We start from the raw sequence: 21,619 nt of genomic DNA, 5'->3' as shown, positions 1-21,619 counted from the left end.
ACATCCAAGTATGAAGTCAGTAACATAAAATTACATCCATGTATGAAGTCAGTAACATGAAATTACATCCATGTATGACATCAGTAACATGAAATTACATCCATGTTTGATGTCAGTAACATGACATTACATCCATGTTTGATGTCAGTAACATAAAATTACATCCATGTATGAAGTCAGTAACATAAAATTACATCCATGTATGACATCAGTAACATGACATTACATCCATGTTTGATGTCAGTAACATCAAATTACATCCATGTATGAAGTCAGTAACATAAAATTACATCCATGTTTGATGTCAGTAACATGAAATTACATCCATGTTTGATGTCTGAGTAACATGACATTACATCCATGTTTGATGTCAGTAACATAAAATTACATCCATGTTTGATGTCAGTAACATCAAATTACATCCATGTATGAAGTCAGTAACATAAAATTACATCCATGTTTGATGTCAGTAACATGAAATTACATCCATGTATGAAGTCAGTAACATGAAATTACATCCACGTATGACATCAGTAACATGAAATTACATCCATGTATGACATCAGTAACATGACATTACATCCACGTATGACATCAGTAACATGAAATTACATCCACGTATGACATCAGTAACATGAAATTACATCCACGTATGACATCAGTAACATGAAATTACATCCACAAACAAATTTGATAAGACAACATGATGCAATGAAATGAAAAATCCCAAGTTTCCAGGTTTTCAGAAAGAAAATGTCAGATCTTTTTGGAACACAGCTGTCCAACATAAATGTTACCCGATTAAAAGACTTTTTTAAACTCCAAGCCTCAACGTTCTTCTCTACCTGTACTGAGACAAGCCACAAGAGATCTGAACTATTAAAATTAATGCCATGATGATATGTCTGTGTACTGCCTATAGATATGTACATACTCTCCAGCAATACCATACACAATGTATAAGAAATCACTGTTTCGTCTTCATCAAGTTCATTCCCCCATCTTCTCCAGCACTCTACCAGCTCCTTAATTGTCATCTTAAAATTCATCCCTTCCCCCCCCTCCTCACACCCTGGGGGGCCGAGTGGTTAAGGTGTCCCGACACTTTATCACTAGCCCTCCACCTCTGGGTTGCGAGTTCGAAACCTACGTGGGCCAGTTGCCAGGTACTGACCGTAGGCCGTGGTTTTTCTTCGGGTACTCCGGCTTTCCTCCACCTCCAAACCTGGCACGTCCTTAAATGACCCTGGCTGTTAATAGGACGTTAAACAAAATAAACCAAACCAAACACCCTCTAATACTCCACCAGTTCTTATCTTCAATATAATTGAGGTAAAGTATCTTGTCCAAGGACACAACAGCACAGACTGGCCCATGTCTCCGCTTTCCGAGAAACACAAATCGGCATCAAACCACACACTTCAAATTTTCATCTGAAGTTACATGGCCGGTACTCTAACCAACTGAGCTATCGTGGCCCCATCTGAAGTTACATGGCCGGTACTCTAACCAACTGAGCTATCGTGGTCCCATCTGAGGTTACATGGCCGGTACTCTAACCAACTGAGCTATCGTGGTCCCATCACAGGTTACATAGACGGTACTCTAACCAACTGAGCTATCGTGGCCCCATCTGAGGTTACATGGCCGGTACTCTAACCAACTGAGCTATCGTGGCCCCATCAGAGGTTACATGGCCGGTACTCTAACCAACTGAGCTTATCGTGGTCCCATCAGAGGTTACATAGACGGTACTCTAACCTACTGAGCTATCGTGGTCCCATCTGAGGTTACATGGCCGGTACTCTAACCAACTGAGCTATCGTGGTCCCATCTGAGGTTACATGGCCGGTACTCTAACCAACTGAGCTATCGTGGTCCCATCTGAGGTTACATGGCCGGTACTCTAACCAACTGAGCTATCGTGGTCCCATCTGAGGTTACATGGCCGGTACTCTAACCAACTGAGCTATCGTGGTCCCATCTGAGGTTACATGGCCGGTACTCTAACCAACTGAGCTATCATGGTCCCATCTGAGGTTACATGGCCGGTACTCTAACCAACTGAGCTATCGTGGTCCCATCTGAGGTTACATGGCCGGCACTCTAACCAACTGAGCTATCGTGGTACCATCAGAGGTTACATCGCCGGTACTCTAACCAACTGAGCTATCGTGGTACCATCAGAGGTTACATCGCCGGTACTCTAACCAACTGAGCTATCGTGGTACCATCAGAGGTTACATCGCCGGTACTCTGACCAACTGAGCTATCGTGGTCCCATCTGAGGTTATATGGCCGTACTCTAACCAACTGAGCTATCGTGGTCCCATCAGAGGTTACATGGCCGGTACTCTAACCAACTGACCTATCGTGGCCCCATCAGAGGTTACATGGCCAGTACTCTAACCAACTGAGCTATCGTGGCCCCATCTGAGGTTACATGGCCGGTACTCTAACCAACTGAGCTAATCGTGGTCCCATCAGAGGTTACATGGCCGGTACTCTAACCAACTGAGCTATCGTGGCCTCATCTGAGGTTACATGGCCGGTACTCTAACCAACTGAGCTATTGTGGTCCATCAGAGGTTACATAGACGGTACTCTAACCAACTGAGCTATCGTGGCCCCATCAGAGGTTACATGGCCGGTACTCTAACCAACTGAGCTATGGTGGTCCCATCTGAGGTTACATGGCTGGTACTCTAACCAACTGAGCTATCGTGGTCCCATCTGAGGTTACATGGCCGGTACTCTAACCAACTGAGCTATCGTGATCCCATCTGAGGTTACATGGCCGGTACTCTAACCAACTGAGCTATCGTGGTCCAATCAGAGGTTACATGGCCGGTACTCTAACCAACTGAGCTATCGTGGTCCCATCTGAGGTTACATGGCCGTACTCTAACCAACTGAGCTATCGTGGTCCCATCTGAGGTTACATGGCTGGTACTCTAACCAACTGAGCTATCGTGGCCCCATCAGAGGTTACATGGCCGGTACTCTAACCAACTGAGCTATTGTGGTCCAATCAGAGGTTACATGGCCGGTACTCTAACAAACTGAGCTATCGTGGTCCCATCTGAGGTTACATGGCCGGTACTCTAACCAACTGAGCTATCGTGGTCCCATCTGAGGTTATATGGCCGTACTCTAACCAACTGAGCTATCGTGGTCCCATCAGAGGTTACATAGACGGTACTGTAACCAACTGAGCTATCATGGCCCCATCAGAGGTTACATGGCCGGTACTCTAACCAATTGAGCTAATCGTGGTCCCATCAGAGGTTACATGGCCGGTACTCTAACCAATTGAGCTAATCGTGGTCCCATCAGAGGTTACATGGCCGGTACTCTAACCAACTGAGCTATCGTGGCCCCATCTGAGGTTACATGGCCGGTACTCTAACCAACTGAGCTATTGTGGTCCATCAGAGGTTACATAGACGGTACTCTAACCAACTGAGCTATCGTGGCCCCATCAGAGGTTACATGGCCGGTACTCTAACCAACTGAGCTATCGTGGTCCCATCTGAGGTTACATGGCTGGTACTCTAACCAACTGAGCTATCGTGGTCCCATCTGAGGTTACATGGCCGGTACTCTAACCAACTGAGCTATCGTGGTACCATCAGAGGTTACATCGCCGGTACTCTAACCAACTGAGCTATCATGATCCCATCAGAGGTTACATGGCCGGTACTCTAACCTACTGAGCTATCGTGGTCCCATCTGAGGTTACATGGCCAGTACTCTAACCAACTGAGCTATCGTGGCCCCATCAGAGGTTACATGGCCCGGGTACTCTAACCAACTGACCTATCATGGCCCCATCAGAGGTTACATCGCCGGTACTCTAACCAACTGAGCTATCGTGGTCCCATCTGAGGTTACATGGCCGGTACTCTAACCTACTGAGCTATCGTGGTCCCATCTGAGGTTACATGGCCGTACTCTAACCAACTGACCTATCGTGGCCCCATCAGAGGTTACATGGCCGGTACTCTAACCAACTGAGCTATCGTGGCCCCATCAGAGGTTACATGGCCGGTACTCTAACCAACTGAGCTATCGGGGCCCCATCAGACGTTACATGGCCGGTACTCTAACCAACTGAGCTATCGTGGCCCCATCAGAGGTTACATGGCCGGTACTCTAACCAACTGAGCTATCGTGGTCCCATCAGAGGTTACATGGCCGGTACTCTAACCAACTGAGCTATCGTGGCCCCATCAGAGGTTACATGACCGGTACTCTAACCAACTGAGCTATCGTGGTCCCATCAGAGGTTTCATGGCCGGTACTCTAACCTACTGAGCTATCGTGGTCCCATCTGAGGTTACATGACCGGTACTCTAACCAACTGAGCTATCGTGGTCCCATCAGAGGTTTCATGGCCGGTACTCTAACCAACTGACCTATCATGGCCCCATCAGAGGTTACATGGCCGGTACTCTAACCAACTGAGCTATCGTGGTCCCATCTGAGGTTACATGGCCGGTACTCTAACCAACTGAGCTATCGTGGTCCCATCAGAGGTTACATGGCCGGTACTCTAACCAACTGAGCTATCATGGTCCCATCTGAGGTTACATGGCCGGTACTCTAACCTACTGAGCTATCGTGGTCCCATCTGAGGTTACATGGCCGTACTCTAACCAACTGAGCTATCGTGGCCCCATCAGAGGTTACATGGCCGGTACTCTAACCAACTGAGCTATCGTGGTCCCATCTGAGGTTACATGGCCGGCACTCTAACCAACTGAGCTATCGTGGTACCATCAGAGGTTACATCGCCGGTACTCTTACCAACTGAGCTATCGTGGTACCATCAGAGGTTACATCGCCGGTACTCTAACCAACTGAGCTATCGTGGTACCATCAGAGGTTACATCGCCGGTACTCTGACCAACTGAGCTATCATGATCCCATCAGAGGTTACATCGCCGGTACTCTAACCAACTGAGCTATCGTGGTCCCATCTGAGGTTACATGGCCGGTACTCTAACCAACTGAGCTATCGTGGTACCATCAGAGGTTACATCGCCGGTACTCTAACCAACTGAGCTATCATGATCCCATCAGAGGTTACATCGCCGGTACTCTAACCAACTGAGCTATCGTGGTCCCATCTGAGGTTACATGGCCGGTACTCTAACCAACTGAGCTATCGTGGTCCCATCTGAGGTTACATGGCCCGGGTACTCTAACCAACTGACCTATCATGGCCCCATCAGAGGTTACATGGCCGGTACTCTAACCAACTGAGCTATCGTGGTCCCATCTGAGGTTACATGGCCGGTACTCTAACCTACTGAGCTATCGTGGTCCCATCTGAGGTTACATGGCCGTACTCTAACCAACTGAGCTATCGTGGCCCCATCAGAGGTTACATGGCCGGTACTCTAACCAACTGAGCTATCGTGGTCCCATCTGAGGTTACATGGCTGGTACTCTAACCAACTGAGCTATCGTGGCCCCATCAGAGGTTACATGGCCGGTACTCTAACCAACTGAGCTATTGTGGTCCAATCAGAGGTTACATGGCCGGTACTCTAATAAACTGAGCTATCGTGGTCCCATCTGAGGTTACATGGCCGGTACTCTAACCAACTGAGCTATCGTGGTCCCATCTGAGGTTACATGGCCGGTACTCTAACCAACTGACCTATCGTGGCCCCATCTGAGGTTACATGGCCGGTACGCTAACCAACTGAGCTATCGTGGCCCCATCAGAGGTTACATGGCCAGTACTCTAACCAACTGAGCTATCGTGGCCCCATCAGAGGTTACATGGCCGGCACTCTAACCAACTGAGCTATCGTGGTACCATCAGAGGTTACATCGCCGGTACTCTAACCAACTGAGCTATCGTGGTACCATCAGAGGTTACATCGCCGGTACTCTGACCAACTGAGCTATCATGATCCCATCAGAGGTTACATCGCCGGTACTCTAACCAACTGAGCTATCGTGGTCCCATCTGAGGTAACATGGCCGGTACTCTAACCAACTGAGCTATCGTGGTACCATCAGAGGTTACATCGCCGGTACTCTAACCAACTGAGCTATCATGATCCCATCAGAGGTTACATCGCCGGGACTCTAACCAACTGAGCTATCGTGGTCCCATCTGAGGTTACATGGCCGGTACTCTAACCAACTGAGCTATCGTGGTCCCATCTGAGGTTACATGGCCCGGGTACTCTAACCAACTGACCTATCATGGCCCCATCAGAGGTTACATGGCCGGTACTCTAACCAACTGAGCTATCGTGGTCCCATCTGAGGTTACATGGCCGGTACTCTAACCTACTGAGCTATCGTGGTCCCATCTGAGGTTACATGGCCGTACTCTAACCAACTGACCTATCGTGGCCCCATCAGAGGTTACATGGCCGGTACTCTAACCAACTGAGCTATCGTGGCCCCATCAGAGGTTACATGGCCGGTACTCTAACCAACTGAGCTATCAGGGCCCCATCAGACGTTACATGGCCGGTACTCTAACCAACTGAGCTATCGTGGCCCCATCAGAGGTTACATGGCCGGTATTCTAACCAACTGAGCTATCGTGGTCCCATCAGAGGTTACATGGCCGGTACTCTAACCAACTGAGCTATCGTGGCCCCATCAGAGGTTACATGACCGGTACTCTAACCAACTGAGCTATCGTGGTCCCATCAGAGGTTACATGGCCGGTACTCTAACCAACTGAGCTATCGTGGTCCCATCTGAGGTTACATGGCCGGTACTCTAACCTACTGAGCTATCGTGGTCCCATCTGAGGTTACATGGCCGTACTCTAACCAACTGAGCTATCATGGTCCCATCTGAGGTTACATGGCCGGTACTCTAACCAACTGAGCTATCGTGGCCCCATCAGAGGTTACATGGCCGGTACTCTAACCAACTGAGCTATCGTGGTCCCATCAGAGGTTACATGGCCGGTACTCTAACCAACTGAGCTATCGTGGTCCCATCTGAGGTTACATGGCCGGTACTCTAACCAACTGAGCTATCGTGGTCCCATCAGAGGTTTCATGGCCGGTACTCTAACCAACTGAGCTATCGTGGCCCTATCTGAGGTTACATGGCCGGTACTCTAACCAACTGAGCTATCGTGGTCCCATCAGAGGTTACATGGCCGGTACTCTAACCAACTGAGCTATCATGGTCCCATCTGAGGTTACATGGCCGGTACTCTAACCAACTGAGCTATCATGGTCCCATCTGAGGTTACATGGCTGGTACTCTAACCAACTGAGCTATCGTGGTCCCATCTGAGGTTACATGGCCGGTACTCTAACCAACTGAGCTATCGTGGTCCCATCTGAGGTTACATGGCCGGTACTCTAACCAACTGAGCTATCATGGTCCCATCTGAGGTTACATGGCTGGTACTCTAACCAACTGAGCTATCGTGGTCCCATCAGAGGTTACATGGCCGGTACTCTAACCAACTGAGCTATCGTGGTCCCATCTGAGGTTACATGGCCGGTACTCTAACCAACTGAGCTATCGTGGTCCCATCTGAGGTTTCATGGCCGGTACTCTAACCAACTGAGCTATCATGGCCCCATCTGAGGTTACATGGCCGGTACTCTAACCAACTGAGCTATCGTGGCCCCATCAGAGGTTACATGGCCGGTACTCTAACCAACTGAGCTATCGTGGTCCCATCTGAGGTTACATGGCCGGTACTCTAACCAACTGAGCTATCGTGGCCCCATCTGAGGTTACATGGCCGGTACTCTAACCAACTGAGCTATCGTGGCCCCATCTAAGGTGGCCTGCACTCTAAAGAACTATTGAGGTCCTAATATTCTTCATTAATAGTCAGTGATACTTTGTATTCTGTAGATTCAAATTAAGCAACAAATTAAACCCAAACAAAGTTTAGAGAATTGAATCATTATTGTTATATTTAGAACAACAAAACCAAGGCGAGGTCCATGGGATATTGTATACACAAGGTTATCCTGGACGCATGTTCACACGAACACACACATGGGAGTATATATCTATTTCTATATACCCTCTTCAGGAAGTGGAAGGTGTATAATGAATTCTTTTTTACCTGCAGTGTAATATACATTATTCCCTTCCTTATATGTTGAATTTCACTAATTTTCATTGGAATTCAAATTATGCTTCAATTAATTTGAATTATAAATCATACCACGAATGATTTCCTTTGAGTAATTGATAAGTTGTCATGCAAATTTATAGTACATTCAAATATCTTAATTGTCAAATTGGTAAAATGGCTGAAAACATTGACAGCCAAACAAGTGTTGCTTAAAATTACATCCAAAATTGGTTAAATAATGTATTTTTATCTCAGCCAGACTGGGCAGGTCTTCCATCGCCAATGGCAGTCGGTTAAGATTGGGCCTTAGTGTTTATATATGATCAATGTTGGGGAGATAGAGATTTCTATGGATCTTCAGCAGTACAAACATGCATACATGTATACCAGTCCTTATTGATGGTACACTGCATGGGACAGCATAAAATCAGCATAAAAACAGCATAAATACAGCACCTATACTGAAAACCAACCCAATCATGTTTTTTAAAAATTTCCTCAAAGTTGAGTCCAGCTCGCAGAAAATAAAAAGTTCAATCCATTTCAACAAGCACATTTTAGAATTTAAATATCCCATCGAGAAAATTAATAATTTCCACAATTTTTTGTCTTATTCATGCAATCCTTTACGGAAAAAATTTATTGAAGAAATTAAAGATAAAGGAAAGTTCATACAGTCATGAATCACATAACTTTTTTTAAAATGATATTATTTGGCTTTGTAGAGGAAAGCATGAAGGAAAAGGTCGTGTAGATAAACAAAGATGTGTGAAAAACAGCTACTGCTAGCTATGTAACTCCCAGCTCTGATGCTCCCTAAGTTAGTTATGTAACTCCCAGCTCTGATGCTCCCTAAGTAAGTTATGTAACTCCCAGCTCTGATGCTCCCTAAGTAAGTTATGTAACTCCGAGCTCTGATGCTCCCTAAGTAAGTTATGTAACTCCCAGCTCTGATGCTCCCTAAGTAAGTTATGTAACTCCCTGATGCTCCCTAAGTTAGTTATGTAACTCCCTGATTCTCCCTAAGTTAGTTATGTAACTCCGAGCTCTGATGCTCCCTAAGTTAGTTATGTAACTCCCTGATGCTCCCTAAGTTAGTTATGTAACTCCCAGCTCTGATGCTCCCTAAGTTAGTTATGTAACTCCCTGATGCTCCCTAAGTTAGTTATGTAACTCCCTGATGCTCCCTAAGTTATTTATGTAACTCCCAGCTCTGATGCTCCCTAAGTTAGTTATGTAACTCCCAGCTCTGATGCTCCCTAAGTTAGTTATGTAACTCCCAGCTCTGATGCTCCCTAAGTTAGTTATGTAACTCCCAGCTCTGATGCTCCCTAAGTAAGTTATGTAACTCCCAGCTCTGATGCTCCCTAAGTTAGGTATGTAACTCTCAGCTCTGATTCTCCCTAAGTTAGTTATGTAACTCCCTGATGCTCCCTAAGTTAGTTATATAACTCCCTGATGCTCCCTAAGTTAGTTATGTAACTCCCAGCTCTGATGCTCCCTAAGTTAGTTATGTAACTCCCAGCTCTGATGCTCCCTAAGTTAGTTATATAACTCCCTGATGCTCCCTAAGTTAGTTATGTAACTCTGAGCTCTGATGCTCCCTAAGTTAGTTATATAACTCCCAGCTCTGATGCTCCCTAAGTTAGTTATGTAACTCCCAGCTCTGATGCTCCCTAAGTTAGTTATGTAACTCCCTGATGCTCCCTAAGTTAGTTATGTAACTCCCAGCTCTGATGCTCCCTAAGTTAGTTATGTAACTCCCTGATGCTCTCTAAGTTAGTTATGTAACTCCCTGATGCTCCCTAAGTTAGTTATGTAACTCCCTGATGCTCCCTAAGTTAGTTATATAACTCCCTGATGCTCCCTAAGTTAGTTATATAACTCCCAGCTCTGATGCTCCCTAAGTTAGTTATATAACTCCCAGCTCTGATGCTCCCTAAGTTAGTTATGTAACTCCCAGCTCTGATTCTCCCTAAGTTAGTTATGTAACTCCCAGCTCTGATGCTCCCTAAGTTAGTTATGTTACTCCCAGCTCTGATTCTCCCTAAGTTAGTTATTTAACTCCCAGCTCTGATGCTCCCTAAGTTAGTTATGTAACTCCCAGCTCTGATTCTCCCTAAGTTAGTTATGTAACTCCCAGCTCTGATTCTCCCTAAGTTAGTTATATAACTCCCAGCTCTGATACTCTCTAAGTTAGTTATGTAACTCCCAGCTCTGATGCTCCCTAAGTTAGTTATGTAACTCCCAGCTCTGATGCTCCCTAAGTTTCTTATACCCGGGCAGCTAGGATACCCACACCAGTACATCCCTACCAGATCATAGTTCATCTGTTCTTATACCTAATGTCTAAAGCCTTCTCACCACAGGTGATTTGTAGTATCTAGTTATCCTTTTCCATCCATTAACATCTTTAGTTCCATTTTCTCTCCACACATCCATTCTTTATCTATTCCATTCAAAGTCCTCTTTACCTAAAGATGAATTGGTTTGTATGTTGCGTTTATTGCCCATGTACAGCCAGGGCCACTTTGAAGTTGCATCTACTTGTAGTAGTTGGTGATTACCTCTTTGAATAACATGTGTTTTCAAAGGATACAACCACAGCAGCATAGACCGATCCATTCTCATTAGCTAGAGGTAGCATTTACAGTATTTCACAAGAGGCACAATAGGCCTGTATATCCATCACCTGTTCTGCAGCTTATGAAGCTTGGAATGTTTAAATTCATGTGAATCTCAAAATTGTGGAAGTTCAATTCATATCCTTTGCTTTCAGGAACTGTTGCATCACCAGAATTTTTGTATTCAGGAATATAAACACAGTTGAGGATAAGCACATTTAGCCAGTGAAAAATTGTTAAGCTCATCTTTACTGCGAGTCCTATACAATACATAGTAATGAATACCATTCCATTGACCTTTAATGAGCCCACTCCTACTGTCAGTCATATAGCAATGAATGCCATTCCAATGCCCTTTAATAAGCCCATCCCCTAGTGTCAGTCATATAGTAATGATTGCTATTCTATTGTCCATGGTTTAATAACCCCTACCCCTACTGTCAGGTATATAGTAATGAATGCCATTTCAATGTCCTTTAATAAGCCCACCCTCTTCTGTAAGTCAGAGTTTGTGCTCCCTGGATATGGGAATTTGAGATCAGCTGTAGCTGGCCCACACAAAGATGTTTACCTTGCATGCTTTCATGACAGAATGTCATTAATGAATATCAGTAAATCCGTCATAAACTGGCAATTTTAACAATCAAGACAGAGGAGTCTCTTACAAAGCACCATTTCAGTGTCGTAACCTCAAGCGTTAAGCTATCTCACTTTTTGTACAGTTTGCAAGTGAAAACAGGAAATATCCTATGTCTATAAATAGAACACTAAAGAGTTCCTTGATCACTAAGGAGGAATATTGTCGAGGGAAATATAAAGCAATTTGGGACGGTTGTACATTTTTACTTTAACAAACATGGCGGATGGCAGTATGCAAGGGTGGCGAACTTAACGAGGGAATTCTATAGGAGGGAAATACGTTCCCGAGCTTTAGGTGGTGGTATGCGAGGGTGGCGGTAGATTCGCGTGGCGATAGGTCGAGCCTCGAGGTTAGACTGTATATCAAAGATAATTTTGTATTGCAGATTCAGCAGAAATGTAACTGCTAGATTCAGTCTGTGACATTAACATTTTCAAGCACTAGTGCAGTGTTTATTACAACAAATATATTGAGATTCAAGGATTTCCCACTAGTCCGAACCAAAAAGTACCAGTCATGGGCATAGGACTAGTGGCTCACGTCGCAGACTGTAGAACTAAAGAAACTCTGATTTAACAATATTGCCAGATTATGTAAAATTTACTGACATTTATTTTAAAAATAGCTTGTACATACCATCAGTAGTCTTGAACTGCGAGTCATCCTCTTCATCTTCATCGCCTTCATCATCTTCCTCCTCAATGTGTTTCTTCTCAGTTAGCACCTCTGTAGTAGCTCCTTCAGTTTCCTCAGTGCCAGTTGATTCTTTCTCATCAACGGATGGGGATTCCCCTCCGTCGGAAGGCTCTGGTGTTGAAATCTTTTTCAGTTCAGCAGATTTCTTTCTTTTGAGGTTTTTCTTTCTTGCCAATTTTTGTTTCTCCTTCTTTTTGACTCTGTGTGCCTGTGCCACTGTAAACAAAGTAATTATTAATTCAATTTTAATTAGAAATATTCGTTCAGGGAATACGGCATTAGAAAAAGACTTATAAAATGACTTCTACATTAGAAATGACTTATTGAATGACTTATATTAGAAACATACTTATTCAGGTAATTCTGTACTAGAAATAGACTTATTGAATGACTTATATTAGAAACATACTTATTCAGGTAATTCTGTACTAGAAATAGACTTATTGAATGACTTATATTAGAAACATACTTATTCAGGTAATTCTGTACTAGAAATAGACTTATTGAATGACTTTTATGTTAGAAATATACTTATTTAGGTACTTCTATTAGAAACATACTTATTCAGGGAACTCTGAATTAGAAATATTCTTTTTGAATGACTTTTATATTAGATGTATACTTATTGAGGGATTTGTAGGGAATTTTAGATTGGAAATATATAGGTGACCCTTCAATCGGCTTAGTGATATTTATTGTGGGGCTTCTAGATCTGCATCTGTGGATTGATAATATGCATATTCAAATGGCAAGGCCAGTGGATTAGTCATGTACATACAAAAGGGCAGCTACTTTTGTGATATGCATTTACAGGGCCTATGAATTATTAATGTACATATTGAAGGGCAAACTGCTTTTGTGATATACATTTGCAGGGCCTATGAATTATTTCATTTAAGCATTGATGTCATTTTTTTTTAGTTTCATCGGGGTATGAAACAAATTTTGTTTGCAAACTGTATGAATCCGAACAAATTTTGTTTGCAAACTTCTGTAAGAATCCGCTACGCGGAAATCAACGCTTATAATTAATTTTTGAAAATTATTTTCTAATTTAAAACATGTTTTATGTACAAGTTTACTGGTTTTAAATGGGATTCTTTTTCTCAAATCAATACGCAACATCAATTGTCGTATTGTGACGTCACATTTTTCGCGCCATTCTCAGAATTTCTTTCATAGAAGAATGAAATTTTTTTTTCGACCAATCACATCTGAGTATTTACCATGAAAACAAAGAAAAATTAATTATATATATATATATATATATGTCTCAAGTTTCTCTAATAGTGATGTACATACTGAGAGGCCAATTAGCTTCCCAATCTTTCGGACGGAGACTGACAAAATGTGACTCCCCGATGTGGCCGAGAGTGACTGTATTTTCTTCGGATACTTCCTCGACTGTTGGCACCAGGACAGTTTTGTTGGTGTTGGGTTTGAATACAACAATACGCTGACTAGTCACCTGTAATTAGATCCACTCAATTATATCATAATTTCATAAAAGGCAATTTTCCAAAGACAAGTAATTGTTTTTTCTTTTTACAGTAAAACCCCACTAACTCAAACTGCTAGGGACTAGGTTAATAGTTCGAGGAATATGTGGTATTCGAGGAATAGCGGTTTGAGTTATCCGAGGTAGATTTATAAAGAATGTATAAGGACGTGATCACGACCAAATGAATAGTTCAAGGAATAAATGGGTTTTTACTGTATTTGCTTTAGAACACTAAATATTAGTACCATTTGATAATCTCCTATATTCTCCTGTATTCTAAGTCAGTATAGATTTCTAGCTACTATGTGTTTATAAACCCCTATGGATTTCACCTGAGTAGTACCATTTATTACCCCTCTGTATTTTACCTCTGTACAGGTATGTACTATCATGTGTTACCCCTCTGTATTTTACCTCTGTACATGTATGTACTATCACCTGTAAATTACCTCGAGCTACAATTTTATATTAAAATTTGACTACAATGGTTAATTTTAAGGAATAATGATAATATAAAAAAAAAAAATAGAAAAAAATGTTTAATTCTTTTAAAAAATGTTTTTAGAAATTTTATAGAGAGGAACTGTATTTAGTGAATTAATGATGATGTAGTCACTTGAAATCTGCAACCATTAAACAAAAGTAACTACTTATCTACTGATATATTTTTTTTAATTTTGTTCTGAAATATATCTAAATGTATTTATCAAATTATCTCCCTTCCTTTCTCAAATAATAATTACACAGTAATTTATTAATGTTTTTACTACTAGTTCTATTGTGACATAAAACAAACTTATTAAAAAGTGTTTTTTTTCTGACCCAAATTGAAATCCGGATTTTTTTGGCAGTTTACGACTTTATATTAGTATTGACCAATTAAAGATGGCGACAGTACAAACGCTGGTACTGACAGCTACGATTAAGAAAGCCATTTTAAGAAAGGCATTATTGGCTTTCATGTGAGTAAATCTTGTTGGCAGATATTATCAGTGTTTGTTCTTGAAGTGATGTATCCTAGTTGTAATCACAAAATTAGCTGACCGTGTCAAATGAAGCCACATGGGTTATAATGTATACACCAGTCGGCGGGCACGCATATGGTGACCAGGTGACAGACTCCCCTCTCTCACCAAGCCCCAGGCTAGGGCAGCTACACAGGTGGTGGGGGTGTTTTGTTTACATAATCAGTTCAGGGTCAAAGTGTCTGAGATTTCCGGGGTTTCATGAGGGATGACTGCTCAAATCCGGGAGAAATCTAACCCCGATTCGGGAACTCTACCAAATCGGGATTTAGGGGAAATTTTAATGATTTTCCGGGCACTTCCCGCGTAATCCGGGATGGTTGACACCTATGGTATAGCATACTTGCCAACTTTCCCGATTTAGTCGGGAATTTCCCGATTCCAGACTCCCTGCCCCGTCTCCCGATCGTATAGATAAAACATAGTGTATTCTCCCGATTTTGGAGAATATGTCTTGATAACCCCGTATGGAGCCCCTATTCATCTTGTTAGATTCACTTAGGCCTATGACAGGTAACGCTTGCTGGCTGGTGAAAGACATATATGTGGGGCATTGGTCAGTTAACTGACCTGCTCACAGACCGTAACGAAATTCTGACACTTCACTGACTGCAAGGGTGACAATACCCCGATAAATAAACAATTAATTAAAACCAATTAAGCTGAGGACGCGTGGTGATGGTTTTGTAGCAGGTCAGTCATGGTTGATTAAACGCTTGTAAATGGCTTCGTATACTGCCTTTGATGTCAAGCGCATAAACGACCTCTACTTGACAGTATATCTCGGACAGAAGAAGTGAAAACAACACTGGCAATGTTATCAACGGAGTATCAAATTTGACAGATTACTTTTTGAAATGTTAAATACATTTAAACATTGGATGATCTTTAGATAATTAGCACAAGGAAATAAATTCACAATAACGACCATATAGACCGAAGGCCTGGTTGCCGGTAGGTAACGTCGTTTCAATCACCGTAGCATCAGCATACTTTGTGTCACTATTAGCAGAGACTTATTTTGGTAGAAACTTTCCCAATTCACATTTTGAAAGACAGAAACATGTCCACAAATACTCACTTTCTTAAACTAAATACTGTCATGTTAAAACTTTGAGTCCCCACCTACAAAGTACTGAGTTTTAAGCCTAACTGATTACAACTGCTGGTACAGCCCTTTTTATTTTTTTTGTATCGTTGTCTTTGTTGTAATCCAAAGGAAACATTTGAAATTTCATTGAGATATTATATTGTACTCTAGATATTTATCGTGACAGTTTAGGTATTTTCTTTTGAAGTTTACTGCTGGAGAGAAAGCTTGATAGAAAGTGACATCATTGTGATAATTTGCATTTAATTGACTGACATCTATCTTACAACATAGTTTTCATAACATATCTAAGTAAATACTTTTATTTAGAGTGAACAGTGAGTTAAATCATTTCCAGAAATAATTAAAAATGATGTAATTTTGCAGGTTTTTTTTTGTAACTTAATTGTTGCTTATATAATTATCTTTCCAAACTTGAATAAAAAAGATCATTGGCCAAGCTTGAAATAATTTTTTTTCCCCTTTTTTTCAGTGAGGGAAGGAAGCTTAAGTGTTCATGCAAGGAATTTATTTTCCAATAGCAAATTATCTCCCTTTAGTTTTTGTTTGCTAAATGTGTCGCGCGCGTGAAATGTGTTTTCCAGTCAAAAATGTCGCTCACGCACTTTCTCCCCCATGAGAATTTTAAAAAGTTGGCAAGTATGGTATAGGTATGTACTATCATGCGTTACCCCTCTGTACAGGTATGAACTATCATGCGTTACTCCTCTGTATTTTACCTCTGTACAGGTATGTACTATCATGTGTTACCCCTCTGTATTTTACCTCTGTATAGGTATGTACTATCATGCGTTTCCCCTCTATATTTTACCTCTGTATTGGTATGTACTATCATGCGTTACCCCTCTTTACAGATATGAACTATCATGCGTTACCCCTCTGTGTTTTACCTCTGTACAGGTATGTACTATCATGTGTTACCCCTCTGTATTTTACCTCTGTACAGGTATGTACTATCATGCGTTTCCCCTCTATATTTTACCTCTGTATTGGTATGTACTATCATGCGTTACCCCTCTGTACAGGTATGAACTATCATGCGTTACCCCTCTGTATTTTACCTCTGTACAGGTATGTACTATCATGTGTTACCCCTCTGTATTTTACCTCTGTACAGGTATGTACTATCATGTGTTACCCCTCTGTATTTTACCTCTGTACATGTATGTACTATCATGTGTTCCCCCTCTGTATTTTACCTCTGTACAGGCTTGTAGCACCATGTGATCACCCCACTGTGATTCTTGTCCCATGCGTTTCAGATACTCCTCCCAGGTTTCCGTGGACAAAAACGATTCCAAATGAGTTCCATCTTGGTTTTTTGGATTATCCTTTAAGTAACTGAAAAAAATTGATCATGCATCTTAACTTAAATTTCACATATTTTAAACAAAAATGAAAACCAATTTACAAAAATTCAGAGAAATCTAGATTATATAATGTCCACATTTTAGGGTAATTATTTCTCTTATCCTGCATATATAATTTTTTACATTATTCAACAAAAAAATCTTTTTGTAAGCCCTTAGAAATCTTACTGTACAGCCGTTTTTCTGAGCGAGTTCGGAGTGAGGTCAAAGTTGCCTTGGATACGGAGCTGATCAATAATGGCACTGAACATACAGTTCCCGTCGGGAGTGACATCTTTGATGATGTAATCATGGTGATCTGCCAAAGACTGTAGCGACGACATGTAACCTGCATAGCGGGATACAGGGTGATGGGAACTACTCGCTGTAAATATACAATTTTAAAAGATTTAAAGAGTATTTTTATTTTTTGGGATATAGAAAACGACACATCAAGTGATATTTAATGCTTTGCCAATCGACTGCTGGTGTAAATCGTTTTGGTCAATCTGATTAAAACTAAACTTGTAATTTCTGTTCCTCTGTATTGCAGTGTGTCGTAAAGGAGCGGAAATTACAAGTCTGTTTTTAATTAGATTGGTGTTTTGGTTCTTCTAAAGGCATAAGAATTAAACAAAGGGGTAGACATCAAAAGGGGGAGTGTAGGACAAAAGCCCCCCCGGACATTGGCCTCCCCGGACATTAGCCCCTAGGACAAAAGCCCCTCCGGACGAAAGACCCCCCGGACAGAAGCCCCTTCTTTAGAAATTTAGCTGGTATACTTTATATAAATCTGTACTTTTGAAAAACTGAATTTATATATATATGTATTGTTGTTTTTATCTCTGAAATTTGGAGAATAATTGTGTGGAAAATGAAGGTCCTTGGTTCAATATCAGTGTAGCATTATATGTCTGTGGTTAAACATCATAATTTATTTTTTCAAACTTTATATTATTAAGTAAGCTAAAAATTTCAGGAAACTCTCCATGATGAACATATTGTTACTGATTACACATAATTTTTGACTTCCTAATTAATATACTGCAAATATTGATAATCAAAGAAATGCCTACAAAAGCAATAAACATTTGATCCCTATTTGCAGTGTCTCAAATTATAATATAATAAGTACCTAACCAAACATGTTGCTCTGCGTTGTAATAAGAAAAGTTTAATTTTAGGAATGATTAAAATCAAAGAAACAATGAAGCCATTAATGATATATTTCTTTCCAGGAGAACACAACATCAATAAAAACCTACCAAACAACTGTGTAACAGCTTATTATTTATGTAACAGTTCAAGTAGTTGTTGTTGGAACCGGTTGTTTACATTGCCGAAGCCACTGATGACATATGCATATGTAGCAATTAAAAATCATTAAAAAAATAAATATCATTTTTTTTTATGAAGGGGCTTTTGTCCACTTTTTGATTAGTGTGAAGGGGCTTTTGTCCGGAGGGGCTTTTGTCCTAGGGGCTAATGTCCGGGGGGGGGGCTAATGTCCGGGGGGGCTTTTGTCCGTACCTCCAAAAGGGGATATAACTCCCATGATTGAACTTGCTAAATCTAATTCTGAAAGTAAAACATAAGTGAAAGTTCATATCTTCAGGCAGAGTTGACCAAATTTGGGAAGTTTTGTAAAATTAGGCTTAATCTGCTAAAATGATAAAAGGGGAATTACTCTGAGGAAAATCGTTTAAACAAACATTGTCTTTACCACTCTTAACTAAATGTACATATAAGGCACTGATCATGATAATATTAAATTCAGGAAGATAGAGGTATTAACTTAAGACAATCTTCCATCTACTGATGAATTGGTACCTACAATCTGCAGAGCTAGTCTTATCGAGATCTGTAATTATAATAGAGTTTTATAATTTATATAAATGCATGATCAGTTCAGCAAACTTCCCTGATTAGCAATAGTTTTTTCTTGCACAGATGCAAATGTGAATTTTTATTACTACAAACTGTACCAGGAAATTCAGACCTGAACAACACAGATGTACAAGTACAAGGGGTCTAGACTTTAGCAGGGTGAGAAATACTGTTATCTTAAAGTTTTGAAAACTCATTTGACCTTTAAGCGACCTGGAAATGCGATGCATTGCCATGTAAGTGGTCATATGAATCTCCATCCGAATCTAATTTGCTTTAAGGTCAGTCTGACGTGATGAGGAAGATGTAGATATAATACGTGGGATCAAACAATGACCTCTTTGTTACTGATATAGACGTAACACTGTTTGGTAACTGTCATAAGGAAGTATTTAGTGAGTAGAAGTTAGAAGCTGTACTGTAACCTCGGGAAGTATAATACAGGAAATTTTAAAAATTAGTATCCAGGATGGCGAGACATCTGGTACTGTTACCGTATACTGTACATATTAATATAAACAAAATGTGACCTCAATTATCTCCACAAACAATGAACATTTATTTTTTGTACATGTTCCATAAATACCATACATCACAAGACATTATGTGTGGAGGACATTTTTGCAGCTGAACGACCTTCCTGTATTTAGTGTAAATTTTGTATGTATAATTAGAGACCTGTTTTATTCATCTTCCATGACATCTAAAAACTGTAGACTATACTGGCAGATTAGTTAGAACATCAGCAACCTAATGCCAGTATAGTGAGGTTAGTGACCTAATGTCAGTATAGTGAGGTTAGTAACCTAATGTCAGTATAGTGAGGTTAGTGACCTAATGTCAGTATAGTGAGGTTAGTAACTTAATGTCAGTATAGTGAGGTTAGTGACCTAATGTCAGTAAAGTGAGGTTAGTAACCTAATGTGAGTATAGTGAGGTTAGTGACCTGGCCAGTATAGTGAGGTTAATGACCTAATGTGAGTATAGTGAGGTTAGTGACCTAATGTGAGTATAGTGAGGTTAGTAACCTAATGTCAGTATAGTGAGGTTAGTGACCTAATGTCAGTATAGTGAGGTTAGTGACCTAATGTCAGTATAGTGAGGTTAGTGACCTAATGTCAGTATAGTGAGGTTAGTAACCTAATGTCAGTATAGTGAGGTTAGTGACCTGGCCAGTATAGTGAGGTTAGCAACCTAATGTCAGTATAGTGAGGTTAGTGACCTAATGTCAGTATAGTGAGGTTAGTGACCTAATGTCAGTATAGTGAGGTTAGTAACCTAATGTGAGTATAGTGAGGTTAGTAACCTAATGTCAGTGTAGTGAGGTTAGTGACCTAATGTCAGTATAGTGAGGTTAGTAACCTAATGTGAGTATAGTGAGGTTAGTGACCTAATGTCAGTATAGTGAGGTTAGTAACCTAATGTCAGTGTAGTGAGGTTAGTGACCTAATGTCAGTATAGTGAGGTTAGTGACCTAATGTCAGTATAGTGAGGTTAGTGACCTAATGTCAGTATAGTGAGGTTAGTGACCTGGCCAGTATAGTGAGGTAAGTAACCTAATGTCAGTATAGTGAGGTTAGTAACCTAATGTCAGTATAGTGAGGTTATAGTGACATAATGTCAGTATAGTGAGGTAAGTAACCTAATGTCAGTATAGTGAGGTTAGTAACATAATGTCAGTATAGTGAGGTTAGTGACCTAATGCCAGTATAGTGAGGTTAGTAACCTAATGTCAGTATAGTGAGGTTAGTGACCTAATGTCAGTATAGTGAGGTTAGTAACCTAATGTCAGTATAGTGAGGTTATAGTGACATAATGTCAGTATAGTGAGGTTAGTAACCTAATGTCAGTATAGTGAGGTTAGTGACCTAATGTCAGTATAGTGAGGTTAGTAACCTAATGTCAGTGTAGTGAGGTTAGTAACCTAATGTCAGTATAGTGAGGTTAGTGACCTAATGTCAGTATAGTGAGGTTAGCGACCTAATGTGAGTATAGTGAGGTTAGTAACCTAATGTCAGTGTAGTGAGGTTAGTAACCTAATGTCAGTATAGTGAGGTTAGTAACCTAATGTCAGTATAGTGAGGTTAGTGACCTAATGTCAGTATAGTGAGGTTAGTGACCTAATGTCAGTATAGTGAGGTTAGTGACCTAATGTCAGTATAGTGAGGTTAGTGACCTAATGTCAGTATAGTGAGGTTAGTAACCTAATGTCAGTATAGTGAGGTTAGTAACCTAATGTCAGTATAGTGAGGTTAGTAACCTAATGTCAGTATAGTGAGGTTAGTGACCTAATGTCAGTATAGTGAGGTTAGTAACCTAATGTCAGTATAGTGAGGTTAGTAACTTAATGTCAGTATAGTGAGGTTAGTGACCTAATGCCAGTATAGTGAGGTTAGTAACCTAATGTCAGTATAGTGAGGTTAATGACCTGGCCAGTATAGTGAGGTTAGTAACCTAATGTCAGTATAGTGAGGTTAGTAACCTAATGTCAGTATAGTGAGGTTATAGTGACCTAATGTCAGTATAGTGAGGTTAGTAACCTAATGTCAGTATAGTGAGGTTAGTAACCTAATGTCAGTATAGTGAGGTTAGTGACCTGGCCAGTATAGTGAGGTTAGTAACCTAATGTCAGTATAGTGAGGTTAGTAACCTAATGTCAGTATAGTGAGGTTAGTGACCTAATGCCAGTATAGT

The 21,619-nt window shown here is 41.0% G+C and overlaps 1 protein-coding gene across 1 annotated transcript in view; it reads right to left on the bottom strand.

Moving 5' to 3' along the window:
• LOC117340581 overlaps positions 1 to 21,619 on the bottom strand; it is a 92,815-nt gene that overhangs the window by 57,970 nt on the left and 13,226 nt on the right. The window contains 4 exon segments of the mRNA XM_033902340.1: positions 11,993 to 12,268; positions 13,355 to 13,520; positions 16,889 to 17,030; positions 17,228 to 17,423. Coding sequence (XP_033758231.1) covers positions 11,993 to 12,268; positions 13,355 to 13,520; positions 16,889 to 17,030; positions 17,228 to 17,423 — 780 coding nt within the window.

This window comes from Pecten maximus, chromosome 13 (genome assembly GCF_902652985.1).
Source record: "Pecten maximus chromosome 13, xPecMax1.1, whole genome shotgun sequence".
NCBI classification, from domain to species: Eukaryota; Metazoa; Mollusca; class Bivalvia; order Pectinida; family Pectinidae; genus Pecten; species Pecten maximus.
Note: the sequence above shows the minus strand (reverse complement) of the source record. Positions and strands in the feature narration are given on the sequence as shown.